Consider the following 15,993-nt stretch of genomic DNA (forward strand, 5'->3'; position numbering starts at 1 on the left):
CCGCCGGGTTCCGTCCGCGCGCGTCGCCGCGAGGGGCGTCCGGGCCGGGCGCGGGGGCGGGGAGGGGCCCCTCCCCCCACCGCATTCCTCTGACGTCGGGACCTCGCGACCCCGCCCTGCAGTGGGACCGGCGCCACTTTACTCCCGTCACATGGATCACGTGTCTAAGACGTCACGCCGCCCCCTCCTGGGTGCTTAGCTCTGGTTTTCGGATTCTCCCTGGGTGACGAGGAGCCTCCATAACTTTCACGTCTCCTTAAGTCGACACAGCACGCTGCCTGCCGCGCCTTGTTAGCGTCAATAGTCCCCACTTCAAATTTAGTTTCCACAAGGGCCTCTTATTTCAGGAGCTGTCTTTCACTCTAGCGGAAGGGTTCCTCAAAGTGCGCTGTCCCCCAGTCTTTCCATCCACCGCCCCCCACAGCGGGCCCTGGCGCCGCCCAGTTTTAGGCTATTCTGCTTCCTTGGGCCCTAGTGACTCTTGAAGAAGGGCATAGTCTTTAGGGCAGGCTGGTAACCCTATCTCGCCGCAGAGGAAGGAAGGCCTGGACAAGACCCTTAGACCTCATTGACGACTCTTTCGCAGAGTCTTGAGCTGTTCTATGCGCTGTACCCGGCTTATTGGGTCGAGGCAGCGCCAACTGATTGTCTCCCGACCCAGACTAGTTAGGGCTGTCACATGGGACCATAGGTCATCGTGATTTGCGCTGGTTGAGGTCATGTGGACTCCCCCCACACACACACACACTCCTCAGTTCTGTATGGAGGAGTACATCAGTGTCCCAGGTGGGAGGGACTGCACAAGTAGAGACCGAGAGATGCCTAAAGATCTCTCTAGCTAATGGAAAATATTATTGGGCCTGAATTTAGTAGAAGTGGCGTGATGAAATGATTCTCGTGAACTAGACAGGGTCGACAAAGTTGGAAGCAGCGAATGGCTTTAAACTGAGGAAAAGAATCAAATTTGCGTCAGAAAAGTTCCTCCGGCATTGTGACGGTTGGAAGAGGAATGGATGATCATGATGGCGAGTTGCCTCTCAGCGCTGGGTAGCCTTCGGGCCCTGGACGTCGCAGGCACTTAAAACACTGCGGGTACCATTGGCCTTCGCTACCTCTGGGGGCAGCTCCGACTCCACGTTCGCGCAAGCGTTCACTTCTGCGATCCTTTCCTAGACCTAGGTGATTGCTCCCCTTTTTCGCCCAATCAGCAACCATCATTAGTGCCACCGTCTGAGAAGGGACGCGTGCCACGCTCCACTGACCAATCGAGTTAAAATGCAGAAGGTGGGCACCCGCATTGACCCTAGGAGAAAAGCAAGAGGGAGGGATTTCCTGGTCTCCTAGCGGAGTGGGCGCGGGAAAGTTGTGGGCGGACTGAGGACTAGGGACTCGGTTTGATGGATTACACAGTAAGCCAATGATAGTGTGAAGGAGGCGGAGCTTCCCCGTGAGAGGGTGGGTAATACGGTATCATCCGGTGTTCCTAGGAAGGCAGGTTTAGGCGCTTTAGTGCCAGGAATTCGACCTATCAAATTCGAGATTATTTTAAGGCGGCGGGTTCAGTGAAATGACTGGCAGAAAGTTATCGCCTATAAGGAGTGTCGCAGACGAATATGGGCGGATCCTGCTGCAGAACGGCGTGGGCCGTACCCAATAAGTGTCCGAGGCATAAGGAGTCTTCCCCTCCCCCCGCGGCGGGACCAGTGGCTCCCCCTATCGGGTGGGGGCGGTGGGTGACGGGCGTATCCCTCCCCCAATGAGAGGCGGGGGGAGGCGGGTTCTGAGCCGCCATGTCGCGGAGGCTGCTGCCCCGGGCGGAGAAGCGGCGGCGGCGTCTGGAGCAGAGGCAGCAACCGGACGAGCAGCGGCGGCGGGCGGGAGCGATGGTGAAGATGGCGGCTGCGGGCGGCGGAGGCGGCGGTGGCCGCTATTACGGCGGCGGCAGTGAGGGCGGCCGGGCGCCTAAGCGGCTCAAGACTGACAACGCCGGCGACCAGCACGGAGGCGGTGGTGGCGGCGGTGGAGGAGCCGGGGCGGCGGGCGGCGGCGGAGGGGTGAGACTAGGATTCAGATTGCCGGGAATGATTGAGAAAGAAGGGAAATTTTCCCACCTTGAGAGTATTTTTTTTTTTTTTTAAGGGGGGGAAAAGAATATCTTTTGCGCACGCGCTCAGGCCCTCGCGCCGTTGACTGGGTGGGGGAGGGGCAGGCGTTGGGCAAACGGCGGGGGTTTGCGCGAGGACAGGCGCTTGCGCGTGCGCGTAACCTGAGGTGGGTGGGGGGAGGGAGACAGGCCGGAAGAGGCAGCTCGCGCTGCGGGTGGTTTACTGCGCAGGCGCAGCCGATTTTTTGCGTGAGGGGAGCCGGGCACGCGGTCGGGCTTTTTTTTTCCCCTCCTCTTTAGCATTATTTTCTCTGGCTTTAATGCGCAGGCGCATTTCTTCCGCCCTGCCTCGTGGGCGGTTGGGGGAGCCGGGGCGCCTCTGGAGCGGGAGCCGGTGGGCGGTGGCCTAGTCAGCTCTTCAGCTGAGAGACTTCTGCCTGGTCACAGTTGACTATTGTTGTAGCAAATCCGTTAATAAGTTATTGTTTTTGAGAATATTCTCCTATATTGGAACAATGTTACCAGTTGCGAAAACTGGAAGGGCTTGTGAAAAGAGGTCGTTGGAGTTTTGAATCGAGTCAAGCTTTGGGAGCCATCCCAAGTTTGCTTACAATTTTAGGGAATGCAGGGACCCTCCCTAAGGCAGGCTCCCCCTCATGTTAAGAAACTGGGTTTGGTAAATCAAGATATTTATTAGGGCATTCAGCCTGTTCTACTCTTTAGAGACCACCTATTTGTTACTCCTAGGTGGTGGGTGTTTGTCGAGATCATCTCTCCCACAAGTTCTTAACCTTCTCCCGCCCAGTTACTTCGAGGTTTTCCATGGTTTTCTAGCGAGTCACAGAGTTTACTATTTTTCAGAATTTGCTCCAGGTTTTGTTACATACCTTGTAAAGATATTTGATTGAATTCATAAAACCATTCGTTTAGATGGGTTATAAGATTGTTAATTCATGTGAGAGGAAACCAGTAAAGACAGATGAGGTAATTAAGATCTGTGATAGGATGGGCTGGAATGGGATTAGAACACAGATCTGTGGAACTCCAGACTTCTGAGCCAGGTGGGATGGCTTCCTGTGGTTTGTGGAGTTTCCACCTGAAACAGGAGCCCAGGAGAGGTGGCAGAAAAAGTTACTTTTCTGCTGATTCCCGGAGGTTCTGTGTGGGTGAGAAGATAACTTCCCCTGGAAAGGGAACATTCAGGATTCTTAGTGTTGAGGGTCAGTGTTCCTCTGAAAAGACCTACCTCACCCTTTTGGTCCGTAGTTGTTGTTATTGTTAAGTGCCTTCTAGTGGATTCCAGCCCATAGCGACCCTGTGTAGGGTTTCCAAGGAGCGGCTGGTGAGCTTGAACCCCACCGATCTTGTAGTTCAAAGGGCTTTGCAGTCTACCGCAGTAAACCACAGCGCCACCCCAGGACTGGTCCTTAGTTGGGTCTCCTTTATTAGAGCAGATCTTGCTGGAGATTAACTGGCTGCCACAGCTTCTGGGACACATGCGGTTTTACTGGGGGAGTGTGGTGGGGTGCAGTGATGCTTGGCCAGGTGGCGCTGATAGCAGCTTGTTCAACCAGAGACAAGGCAGAGAAGCTGGGGTAGCTGCCAAGAGGAGGCCCTGATTCATCCTGTAGCCAACAACTGTTTGCTGAGCCCTTTCTGCTAGTGGTGTTCCCTCTTTAAGCCACTCTCTTTCCCCACATTTCCTTGATTGAGAAGAGAGAGACAGTCCCCTGGGGTTAATGTAGAGATTTGGGCTTTACTGGTGCTCTCTTCTGCCTTCCTCGGGAGCTACGGCAAGAGCCAGTGGGCAAAGTGGCTACCTACCCAGGTTCAGATCTGCTGTCCCAGAATGCTTTTGTGGTGGTTGGCTTGAATTACTGCCCAAGTGTTTTTCCTTGGTGTCACCCAACAGCACAGAGATCAGAAAATGAAGTCTTGCTTCTGCTCGTTTTCTTTCAGGAGAATTACGATGACCCACATAAAACCCCTGCCTCTCCAGTTGTCCACATCAGGGGCCTGATTGATGGAGTGGTGGAAGCCGACCTTGTGGAGGCCTTACAGGAGTTTGGACCCATCAGGTATTGGGCTTAGAGGTCAAGGGTTGGTTCTCCAGAGAAGTTAGCTCCCTGGTGTTCTTATCTGTCATTGGCTAGGTCCTAGGTCTCTAGAGCTCCTCAACTCTTGGGGCTGGTCATTGTACTTTGGGTCAGGAAAGCTCATTTGCTTTCTCCTCTGCTTTGAGTCTGTATTCTTACAGTCAGCTCGAATATTTGGCACATGTTAGGTATTGGGAACGTAGTGGTAAACAGCTGCTCTAGACTCCTAGTCAGTTGCTTACCCAGAATGCTTAGCTGTCTGATAGGAGAAGTGGTGGCGTCTGCAAAATTACTGTAGTTGGGACAAGGTCTGGAAAGCTTTCCAGCAGAGGTGTTAAGTAAACTACACTTCTTTACCTTTTGTGCTACTTGAGGCTTTCAGTTCAGGAAACCATGACCGGCTACAGAGATGTCCAGAGGCCATGGGAAGTCAGTTCGCAGTTACTTGGCGGGCACTGCTCTTCTCTTGCATTCATCCCCTGTAGAGAATTAAATTCTGTGTTTTCTCTGGCAGCTATGTGGTGGTAATGCCTAAAAAGAGACAGGCGCTGGTCGAGTTTGAAGATGTGCTGGGGGCTTGCAACGCAGTGAACTACGCAGCCGACAACCAAATCTACATTGCTGGTCACCCAGCTTTTGTCAATTACTCTACCAGCCAGAAGATCTCCCGCCCCGGGGACTCGGATGACTCCCGGAGTGTTAACAGTGTGCTTCTCTTTACCATCCTGAATCCTATCTACTCCATTACCACGGTGCGTACCTCACGGTGGTCCTCTCTCTCTGTCCCTAGGACACACTGACATGCCAGTGTCCATTTATCTTGCTTTTCTCTTGGCTTTTATAGGATGTTCTTTACACTATCTGTAACCCTTGTGGCCCTGTCCAGAGAATTGTTATTTTCCGGAAGAATGGAGTTCAGGCCATGGTGGAATATCCTTTGCTGGGAATTGGATATTTTTGGGGTTAAAGGCAAGGATCCATTGTTTTTCTGTATGTATCTACTGATTGCTTGCCAGGTGCCTTCACAGCCCACAGGCTGGTGGGAAGATGGCTAATAAAACAGTAGGGTACTGAGTGGGAAAATGCAAAGGATGAGAGGGAAGAAACCTAAAAATGGCTCCTTGGAATGTTTCTCAGGAGACAATGCCCTGTTTCCATGAAGGGACGGGAGGGTTTTTTTTTGCGGTGAGAGGAAGATGGGCCTGAGGTGGGGTGGGAAGGAGCTGAGGAGGGCTACAGCTGGTGAGGGGCAGGAAGTTGGATCTAAGCATTGGGAGGACATAGGCCATTCTGGGCAGTGGGTGGGGTTAAGCTAGGCTTAGCGCAGCGGGCAGTCAGTGCTGGACTTAAGACAGGGAGGTCATCTTGTCAAATGCCAGAAGCTGCCTGATGTCAGGAGTGGGAATGCAGGTCATGAAGGCGCTGGGCAGAAACTAATGACTGTGGGGAGTAAACTGACCCCAGTTTCCACACAGTCTCCGGTGGTCATCTTGTGTATGTGTCCCACTTGGGGATCACTGGAAGCCAGTCACAGTGCTCCCGTGACAGGACTTGCCTTAACTAGATGCACATTTGACTCTGTACAGAGTGCCCAGCGGGCCAAGGCCTCCCTCAATGGGGCTGACATCTACTCTGGCTGTTGCACTCTGAAGATCGAGTATGCGAAGGTAGGTGTGGACAAGGGTTGTCCCTGGCCAATGTCTGCATAAACCGGGGGCACGGCTCAGCTCAAGTGTGGTCTTCTCATCCCTGCAGCCTACACGCCTGAATGTGTTCAAGAATGACCAGGATACATGGGATTATACAAACCCCAACCTCAGTGGACAAGGTAATCCGGCGGTCACTTTGTTCTAAACACTCCCACCTTGCCTTCACTCATAGATCTGGGCTCAGGGTTACGTAATGCCTTTGGATTCCCTGTGGACACGGCAGGGCCTGGGGGACAGAGCTTGGAAAAACACACTCCAGTGGGGGTGTGGTGTGAATGACTTTGTAGCTTCTTCTTGAGACCCTTTAATGTAGCTGAGGGGCAGAGGGTTGGATGGGGTGGGGAGTAGAGTAGACGTAAGGACAGGGCAGGATGATGGCTTAAAAATCCGTAGCAGCTCCCAAGTGGATTCTGCTGCTGTCCTTCTAGGAGCCTGGGTAGGGTCCCTGACCCTCCATGCTCTCCTGGGTCCCCTTGCTCTTCACTGTTGAGGGTCTGAATGTGGGGTAACAGATTGGGGACGTAAAGAGGACTCCCAGGCTTTTTCAGCAAAGGTTTTGAGCAAGTTAACCTTGTGAAGGTGAGACACTGGATTGGAGCAAGGGTGGACACGACTACCTCACTGGCAGAGGGCCCTCAACAGCTGTGCAGAGGGCCCTAATGGACAACCCCCTTCCTAGAGTCTTTCAAGTCTGACTTGCCTTTGATAGGAGGGAGAGGTGGAGGATTGCCTTTGACAAACAGCGACACCCCCTCAGCAAGACATCCATCTCTGTCTGACTTGGTCTGATCCGTCCGACTAGGCCATGGGCTGAGGGAGGAGGAGGCTGGTTGCTGACATCTCACAGGCCCTGGGCGGCCAGAGGCCCTGCTTCCTAGGCAGGCCTGTCTTGCTCACTCTTGCACCTGGGAAGCAGTGGGCAGGGTGGGCTAGATTCTTCCCCGGACCCAACTTGTACAGTGGGCTCGGCAGCCCCTTCCAGAGTTCAGAGGCAAATTGGTGATCGAATGTACCAGAGCGGGCAATGGCATTACATGACTGCTAACAAACATGGCAACCAACCATTTCTTCTCCAAGGAACATAAGTAGAAGATGTGCAGATCGGCAGGGGCTAGTGGCAGGGGCTGGCTGTGCATTGGTTTGATGCCTCTCAGCTACGGCTGCCCCAAGGCTGGGGGGCCGATGAGGTAACCTGGAGTGAGGGCGGAGCTTCGCCACCCCCTCAGGAACCACACTTCAGCGGCTCTGCCTCTGCACATTGCTCACCAACACACAGGGTAGAAAACCACTAGCTCTTCTGGGAGAGAACAGAACACGCAACTTCCACGTCCCCAGAAACAGCTGCAGACTTGAGCTCACTACATCAAGAACACCACACCGCGCTCCAAGGAACAGCTCCAAGCACAGAGACAGAGGCAGACAGAGACAAAGAGAGAAAGAGACGCAACATGGCAGCAGACACTGCTTTTTTTACTAAACATTAAAAAAAAAAAAAAAAGTCAAAATCCAAGCAAACTTGAACCCGAGAATGTACACAGAAGTAGGAAACACAGAGAACAGCTCTCCCAGCCAGCCAGCGGTGCTCTTTGCGGAGGACGTTTCATAGACGGCATAGATTCCATGGGCCTCCAAGACTGTAGGATCCTCTCTCCATTCCTCGCCATATGGGTGTTTTTGGTTTTTGTTTTTACGTCCTTTGGTTTGGGGAGGGCCTTCTTTTTTTTTCTGTTCTGTTTCGATGCTTTTTATTTTTCTGCAGTCACCAACTGCCAACATAATCTGCACCAACTGGAGATCAGAAACAAACCAAAAAAATCTAAAACCACAACAGCAAAAAAAAAAAAAAATCAAAACAGACCTAAAACCAGACAGCCAAACAGCTCAGAGGCACACAGTTACCTGCTGGCGGGGAACCGGGCTGCTCCCAAGGCCAAAAGCGCGGGCATAGTGGGGCCAGTGGCACACTCCATACCCAGGAGACATGCACACGGAGCGCTACACAGCCAGAAGCACCGCACTGAGCACACCACGGAGGGACACTCCCCACCTCATACCCCTTTATTGTCCATTTTCTGGTATCTTCTGAGGACAGAACATCTGTGAGCCAATTTTGATTTAATCAAAGCATTGACTTTTAAAAACAATTAAGAAAAAAAAATTGTAGCGGATGTGTACCGTAATTTGTATTTATGACTGTAAAACCATGTGATGCAGGGTCGCAGTGTATGTTTGATGGGACGCCATCTTTCAGAACTGTGCTAACTCACTGTTGAAGCGTCCAATGGTAAGAGAAAATACAGATTTGTTTTTTTGTGACAAATGGACATTGTACTCTGTACTTCTGCTGTAAGTAGCCCTTTTCCATCTTTGTAATGATTGGTGGTTGAAACCAACCTGGCTGGGTGGCAGGAAAGGGCAGTGGTCTCAAATGGCTCCAGCTTTGGAGTCAGCCAGACCTGGGTTCAAATCCTGACTCAGCCACCACCTGGTCAGTTTTCGTATTTGTAAAATGGGGCTGCAATAGTACCTACCTCATAGGGTTGTTGTGAGGACTTCAACAAGCTGTGATGTCTGTAAAGCGCTTCCAACAGTGCCTGCACTTAAGCGCTCGATTACTGATAGCAGTTCTGAACTGCAGCTGGGGTCAGGCGGTGGGGATCTGCGCCATTGTCTGGGTCTGAGAATGTCAATGCCTTGTATATGATTGCTTGTTTGAATTGATTCTTGATGTTGCTCTGCTTGTTGGCTCTTACAGTCTCCTCTTCTCTGGTTGGATGGGCCTGGGTGGGAAGGTGACGCACTAGGATTGAGAAGGAAGAGGTCTAGAAAGCACCTACTGGAACCTTGAGTTGGGGGCCAAGTTCTCTCTGTCTCCCCTGGGTTACGCCCCTGTTGTCCCTTGTTGGGAGGTATATTAAAAGACTTTTCTTGGCTCCATCATCTGGCAGATTTATGTAGCTGTAAGTTCCCCAGAGGATGTGAGAGCTGGGCTTCTCACCAGAGCCAGGGCAGGCTAGGGAGTACAGAACCAGGCCTGGCCTCATCCTTCATAGAAGGAGGAGTTAGCCACTTGGGTATGGGCGAGGAAGAGAAAACCTGCCTAGAAGCTTGGGCTTCATGCTCACATAGATGTAGAGATACATGAAGGGGAGGGGAAGTAGAGTTTGCTGTAAGGTTCAGGAGAGCTGAGGAGTTTGGGAGACTAGCCTGTCTAGTTAGGGAGGGATAGACACACACTCTTCCAGAATGGGTTCTAACTGTTTTCTCTGTCTACAGGTGATCCTGGCAGCAACCCTAATAAACGCCAGAGACAGCCCCCACTCCTGGGAGACCACCCCGCAGAATATGGTGAGGGCAGGGGGTTCCCCTCCGTGGACTCCCGTGGCTCATGTGCCCCTGCCCGCCGAACGCCTCGAAAATTCTCACCCGTCCTCCCTCTCTTTCCTTCCCATCCCCCAGGAGGGCCCCACGGTGGGTACCACAGCCACTATCATGATGAGGGCTACGGGCCTCCCCCACCTCACTACGAAGGGAGACGGATGGGCCCACCAGTGGGGGGTCACCGCCGGGGCCCCAGCCGCTATGGCCCTCAATATGGGCACCCCCCACCCCCTCCCCCACCACCCGAGTATGGCCCCCACGCTGACAGCCCTGTGCTCATGGTCTATGGCTTGGATCAATCCAAGATGAACTGTGATCGAGTCTTCAATGTCTTCTGCTTATATGGCAATGTGGAGAAGGTGAGCTCCTGCTAGGTCCACCACCTTCATTGTAGACCTACCTGGGAAGGGATACCTCAATAACTCCTACCTACAGTTGCAGATGGGATTATGCTTGTCCTCACTGTTGAAGGGGAGGGGTGCTTATAAATGTCTTTCAGAAACCAGGACTATCACATAAAAATACTTAGACCTCATTTAGAGATCTTACTACACAACATTTTGAGTTTTACGAAGCTATTATACATCTGGCATTAGCAAAGTGCTGCGGTGCAAGGCAAGAAATTAACACTAGCTGTGATGGTTAAGGTTACATGTCAGTTTACCTGGGTCATGAATCTTGGTGGTTTGGCAATGTGTAATGTCAGTATTCTCTATGTTATGACCTGGTGTGGTCATCAGTTTTCATATCCTAGCCTGCTCTGTGGAGCCGGGTTATGTGAACAGCATGTCCATAAATGAGATTATTATTAAGTACCGTCGAGTGGTTCCGACTTCTGGCGGCCCTGTATGATGTTTCTGAGGAGTGGCTGGTTGATTTGAACCACCACTGACCTACAGTACCACACCAGGATTCACTGAGGAGGAGTGTTGTGTGCTCAGGCATCCTATTCAAAGGACACTAGGATTTCTGAGAGCGGCCCTGGGCAGAGCGGGGGTGGTTTGAACCACAAACCTTGTGGTTAACAGTCCAATACTTTACCTACAGCACACACCATGACTCCTTTGAGGAGTAGGTGCACTTACATTGCTGTTACGTAACCTAAAAAAACAAAGACTGACCCATTAAAAGTAAAAATCAGTATGAAGGGATTTTCTGCAGAAAATCTCAACGAACTGGCATCGATTCTGCCTTCCCTCTGGGATGTTTGGTGCGGGCTGGTGCCTGCCACCTGAGACCAGGTGGTTGAGGCTTACATCAAGCCTATCTGCACCCCAGAAACGGTTGATTGCCGCTCCTGGCTTGCATTCTCAAGAAATACAAATACGTCACATTCTGATGATCTCCTGTAGATAGGCACTTGTCAACATTGATGAGAATAGCTGGGGTAGGATTTTTCCATAGTAAGCTGCTGGACCTCATTTATCAAGTGGTCCACTCGTGGGTCTGCCTACTTTGTAGGCTGATTAGGGTGTTGCTATACCTTCCAAAGTTTTCGTTCATGTATGAGGAGAAACTGTCCAGAACAGCACCTTTAAGTACTATTGAGTTCCAGCTCATAGACTGAGGTTTTAAATCTTACTGGAAGCAGAAAGCCTGGTCTGTCTCCCACAGAGCAATGACACATCCTTCTAATTTAGAAGGAAAAGGACCCCTGGCAGCTTGGCAGGATGCTAACTGGCTGCTGTTGGCCTTTCTTCCAAGGTGAAATTCATGAAAAGCAAGCCGGGGGCTGCCATGGTAGAAATGGCTGATGGCTATGCTGTGGACCGGGCAATCACTCACCTCAACAACAACTTCATGTTTGGGCAGAAGTTGAATGTCTGGTGAGTACCCTGGACTCCCCAAGTAGAGGAGAGTTAGAGAGGGACTGAGGGCAGAGAAGAAAAAAGGAGCCAAGACACTCTGGACACAGCCCAGCGGTGGGCACAGTGGGAGACTGGGTGTTCCTCTAAAGGTAGTTGTGGGAGAAAGTGGGTCTGCCTCATCTCAGCTGTTGAGCAATGTTCCCCTAGGGCACCAGCGCTGTCACATAGGCACTCAGCCAGCCATCGTCGCCCCATACCTGTATGAGGCTCCAGCTTGGGTTATGTTAATAACTTGTGGTTCTGAAAAAGTGATCTTTTTTTGTCCCTCTTGACAGCGTCTCCAAGCAACCAGCCATCATGCCCGGTCAGTCATATGGGCTAGAGGACGGGTCCTGCAGTTACAAAGACTTCAATGGCTCAAGGAACAATCGATTCTCCACCCCGGAGCAGGCAGCCAAAAACCGCATCCAGCACCCTAGTAATGTGCTACATTTCTTCAATGCCCCTCTGGAGGTGACTGAGGAGAACTTCTTTGAGGTAGGTGCCAGGGAAGGTCCTCAGGCAATTGGTCCCTCACCACAGCCATCTGAATAGGTCATTTATTTAGTCCTTCCACAATGATTGCGTGCCTATGATTGGGTATTGGGCTCACAGCAGGGACCAGGATCTTGTTTAATCTAGACAAGGCAAGAATGATGCTAGGCTTCAGCTAACTGGGAAAATCTCTGACAGACTGGGTGATCTGATTCCAATCTCAACACCCACCTTGTCAGTCCCCAGGTAGCCTAGCTAGGTAGCATCAAAGGTGTGTGGTCAGAGCGAACTGGGACAGCTGGGAGTGAGGAGGAAATCTGATTCGGAGAGTTGGACTTTGGACCTGGCTTTGCTGTTCAGTAAACATTGACTTGGTGTTAACAAATAAACCCACTGTCATCGATTCTGACTCAGCCACACTGTAGGGTTTGAGACTGTACGTCTTCACAAGAACACAAAGTTTCATCTTCACTTAAGGTGTAGCTGGTGGTGTGAATTGCCCACCTTGCACTTAGCAGTGTGGTCTCACCCCGGAGTGCCGTCAGGGCTCCATTGACTAAGTGCCAGTATTCAGCAAAGAGCTGAGAACACTGGACACTGGCACATAGCATAGTTGTTGCTCAGTCCTGAGCAGTTTTTTGAGAATGGGCATTTTTAAACTTTGTGCTTCTGTGTAAAAGATTTTCTAGAAAAACTCAAACACACCTTCATGTGGGACACAGGTCTGTACACCTGGTGTACTGCTCATATGTGTCTGAGTTGGGTCTCTGTGCTTTGCCAGATCTGTGATGAGCTGGGAGTGAAGCGGCCCTCTTCTGTGAAAGTGTTCTCAGGCAAAAGTGAGTATAAGCTGCCCACCTTGGTCTCCACATTCCTGCTCTGCATCCTGCTCTGCTCAGCCTGCAGCCTCTGTCTCCCCTTGCTTCCCTACCAGGTGAGCGCAGCTCCTCCGGGCTGCTGGAGTGGGAATCCAAGAGCGATGCCCTGGAGACGCTGGGCTTCCTGAACCATTACCAGATGAAAAACCCAAGTGAGTATCTGTGTGTCCTGCAGGCCTCTCTTGTGGCTAATGGCTGACTGGCTTCAGGCCCCAACAGGCCCTTCCTGCCATTGAGACAGGGCCCCAGAGATTTCCTCAGTGTCGCTGATGTAGGCAGGCAGGAGGGGGCCGGTCTCCAGGAGACCCAACTTGATTGTCCCCGTAGGAGAGCCAGCCTGACTGTCAGTTGCTACCCACTTTGCCTGCTTGGGAGTTGCTCTGGCTTGTCCTCCAGGGACCTGGCATTCTCTTAGCGTCAGAAGCTGCCAGTAAAACCCCTGGTGGCATCGTGTCATAGAGGCTGACAGGGACTCCAGTAGTTGCTCAAGCTGGTTACCCTGGGCCAGCTGAGGAGCTAGCGGTGGGATTCTCCTTGGGATTATGGAAGAGGAGAAATGGTGGCTGCATTTGGCCTCTTTTTAAAAAGTCTCAAATTTGGCAGTGACCAGTTAGACCTCATGGGAACTGGGTCAGGGAAGCTTCCAGACAGGGAGGGCCCCATTAAACCTGTTTTCTCTCTCTCCTTTTCAGATGGGCCATACCCTTATACTCTGAAGTTGTGTTTCTCCACTGCTCAGCATGCCTCTTAATTAGGTGCCCAGGAAGAGGCCCATCTGAGCAGGAACACATTTTTCCTTTATGCTGTTTTTTGTTTTGTTTTGGTTTTGGCAGAGTTCTTGTATTCCTTTTTTTAATACTAGGGTAGTAGAGGCTTAACCATTATGGAAATGCTGGAAGTCTGGAGGGGGGAGGGGGAGGGGAACAGATGTCTCCCAAGATTAACCTTCACTTTTTAAAATTACTGTACATGTGATTTCCCCCCCTGTTCATACATTCGTGCTGCCCATGTACTCTTGGCACATTTCAATAAAATTGTTTGGAAAATAAACAGATGGCTTTGGTGATTTCCAGGGTGTGTTGATTTCTTTACCTCCCACTCCGTTTTCTGAAGAGGGACAGGCAAGCCAGGGCTGAGCCCAGGCCCTGGGGGGCGCTTCAGGTGTGTCCTGAAAGGAGCCAGGTGGGCCTGATCTGCAGACTGCTGGGAATGATGCTAACAAGCATTAGATTAGAGAGTCTTGAGGACAATCTGGGAGTCCCGGACACATTCCTCATGGGCTGTACCCAAGCAAGCTCAGTCTAGTTGGGGAGTTACTTAAAAATAAACAGACAAAACAGGCCACAATCCTGCAAAGAAGACATTTAAAAAATATGGTTGGGCAATAAAACTTGAGAAAGATAATAATTGAAAGCAGTCTCAGTCCTTTCATCCAGAATGCTTTGTGTTGTATTCTGTATCCTGCCACTTCCAGAGCTGTTCCTACGACTGTAGAGTATCCCATTGTATGGTTTTGTCATGATTGATTTAACCTGGTCTCAAAGATCATTTCTCCCTTTGGTACTGCAACTGTGTAACAGGCCAACTTCCCTTAATGAAGTCTGGAGACAAATCAGTGTGGCTGAAGTGAGCTTGTGGAGATGGTTTGGAATTTGGGGGTGCAGGCCTCAGGCTAGGTTCTGCCCAAGAAGAATCGTAGTTAGGTATGAAGAGGCAGCTGTGGAGGAGGAGCACGTGTTGGGAAGGGTGCTTGTGTGGTCATGGGTGTGCGTCTTATCTGTTCTGAGGCTGTTGCTGTAGGAGATGGAACAAGTAGATGGAGTACTGGCTTACAGTGTTTCTAGTTCCAACTTGAACAACAGATGCACGTGCCACTTTGCACAGTGATTGTACCATTTTACAGTGTTGGGAGTAATGGGTGAGGGTTCCAGTGTCCACAGCCTCTAGCATTTCTTAACAGATTTTGAAATTTGCTGGTGTGAGAGCCGGTTAAATTCTGAAGTCACATGGACAACAAACTGCTTCACCAGGGATGAAACCGTTTCAAACAACCTCTGCAAGGAAAATCCAGTTGTCTCGCCTAAAAAAAGCCGCCTTTTAATGGAGGGGAGAGGAGTGAATGATCCTGTTGTGTCTCCGCACTCTACCATTCCTCAGCAGTGTTTGGAGTCTTCATACAGCCGGGTGTAGAGGGGCAGTGTGTCCGTACAACATCCATGCGTTGCTGGGTGCTACTGAAGTAGACTCAGCGCCATACAACATAAATGCCCAGTAGGATTTTCTAAGCTGTAATCTTTATGGCAAGAAGCCCTAGTGGAGCAGTGGGTTAAGCTTTGGGCTGCTAACCAAAAGGATTGTGGTTCAAACCCGCCAATTGCTCTGAGGGAGGAAGGAGAGGCCGGCTACTCCTATAAAGACTGACAGTTTCAGAAACCTAAGGAGCAGTTCTCAGTCCTGCAGGGTCACTATGAGATGGAACCAATTGGACTGCACCTGAGAACAGCAAAGATAGCAGTGCGTTAGTCTGTATGGAACTGGTAGTGCAGTGGCTAAGTGCTCTGCTGCTAACCAAAACGGTGGTGGTTCAAAACTACCAGCTGCTGTTTGTTCATAAAAATGGCGGCTTTGGGATCCCAGTGGGGCTGTTCTACTTTGCTTTATACAGTTACTATGAGTCCAAATGAATAGTGGTGGGTAAATGCTTACAGAAGCAAGTCTTTATTGCATAGAGTGGTTTGGTGGGTTTGAACTGGCAACCTTTAGGTTAGTGGTCAAGCACTTAACCATTGCGTGACCAGGGTTCCTTATACATGTACAACCATCTTTTTTACACTAAGTGGCCATACAAAATGCTCTGTAGATTTTCTCAGCATCTGCATTCGGTTTCAGTTTCACAATCGGTACATAGTCTAGTCTTAGCAAGACCAGATAAGAAACATTATGAAAGAATCATTCCTCACTCAATGGCCCTAATCTGTCCCGTGAAATACATTGTGTGATCCGGACCTTGATGTCCAACATATGGTAGACTGGTTCTTTTTCTTTCAGCATTTCAAACAAGTTTTGTGCCTTAGTAGTGACCTTAAAGGTGCTGAGAGATTGTTTGGTGTTTCAATCCTCATCATGAGCAATTTCTCCTTATCTGATACAGGCCTCTCTTGCCTTTTCATTAGCCTTGTAGCTTTCAGTGGCACCCAATCAATCCTTTAACAGCTTGGAGAACTTTTTGTTTTTAAGAATGGTCATGCATGATGATCAAGTGTAAAGTAATTCGATTATTGTTGTTTAGTGCCGTCGAGTCGGTTCCGACCCATAGCAACTCTGTACAGGGTTTCCGAGGCTGTAAATCTTTACGGGAGCAGAACGCCTCATCTTTCTCCGGCGGAGCTGCTGGTAGTTTCGAACTGCTGGCCTTAAGGTTCGCAGCCCGATTCGTAACCACTACACTACCAGAGCTCCTTAATTCAATCATAAGTAATAGCA

The 15,993-nt window shown here is 50.6% G+C and overlaps 1 protein-coding gene across 3 annotated transcripts in view; it reads left to right on the forward strand.

Annotated features, from left to right (window-relative positions):
- Nucleotides 1–13,562, forward strand: part of HNRNPL (heterogeneous nuclear ribonucleoprotein L) — a 24,255-nt gene extending 10,693 nt beyond the window's left edge. Inside the window, exons 1-13 of one of the 3 annotated variants that reach the window (XM_006871449.1) lie at nucleotides 1,786–2,054; nucleotides 4,064–4,182; nucleotides 4,715–4,952; nucleotides 5,045–5,130; nucleotides 5,771–5,867; nucleotides 5,956–6,028; nucleotides 9,186–9,257; nucleotides 9,369–9,649; nucleotides 10,995–11,116; nucleotides 11,434–11,635; nucleotides 12,414–12,471; nucleotides 12,567–12,662; nucleotides 13,203–13,562. In XM_006871449.1, the coding sequence (XP_006871511.1) occupies nucleotides 1,791–2,054; nucleotides 4,064–4,182; nucleotides 4,715–4,952; nucleotides 5,045–5,130; nucleotides 5,771–5,867; nucleotides 5,956–6,028; nucleotides 9,186–9,257; nucleotides 9,369–9,649; nucleotides 10,995–11,116; nucleotides 11,434–11,635; nucleotides 12,414–12,471; nucleotides 12,567–12,662; nucleotides 13,203–13,261 (1,767 nt within the window). In that variant the 5' untranslated portion in view covers nucleotides 1,786–1,790 and the 3' untranslated portion in view covers nucleotides 13,262–13,562. Of the gene's footprint in view, nucleotides 1–1,785; nucleotides 2,055–4,063; nucleotides 4,183–4,714; nucleotides 4,953–5,044; nucleotides 5,131–5,770; nucleotides 5,868–5,955; nucleotides 6,029–9,185; nucleotides 9,650–10,994; nucleotides 11,117–11,433; nucleotides 11,636–12,413; nucleotides 12,472–12,566; nucleotides 12,663–13,202 lie in introns of those variants that run through there. The other 2 variants (XM_006871450.1, XM_006871448.1) reach the window with 2 other exon arrangements.
- The last annotated feature ends 2,431 nt before the right edge of the window (nucleotides 13,563–15,993 follow it).

This window comes from Chrysochloris asiatica, unplaced genomic scaffold (assembly GCF_000296735.1).
Source record: "Chrysochloris asiatica unplaced genomic scaffold, ChrAsi1.0 scaffold00168, whole genome shotgun sequence".
NCBI classification, from domain to species: Eukaryota; Metazoa; Chordata; class Mammalia; order Afrosoricida; family Chrysochloridae; genus Chrysochloris; species Chrysochloris asiatica.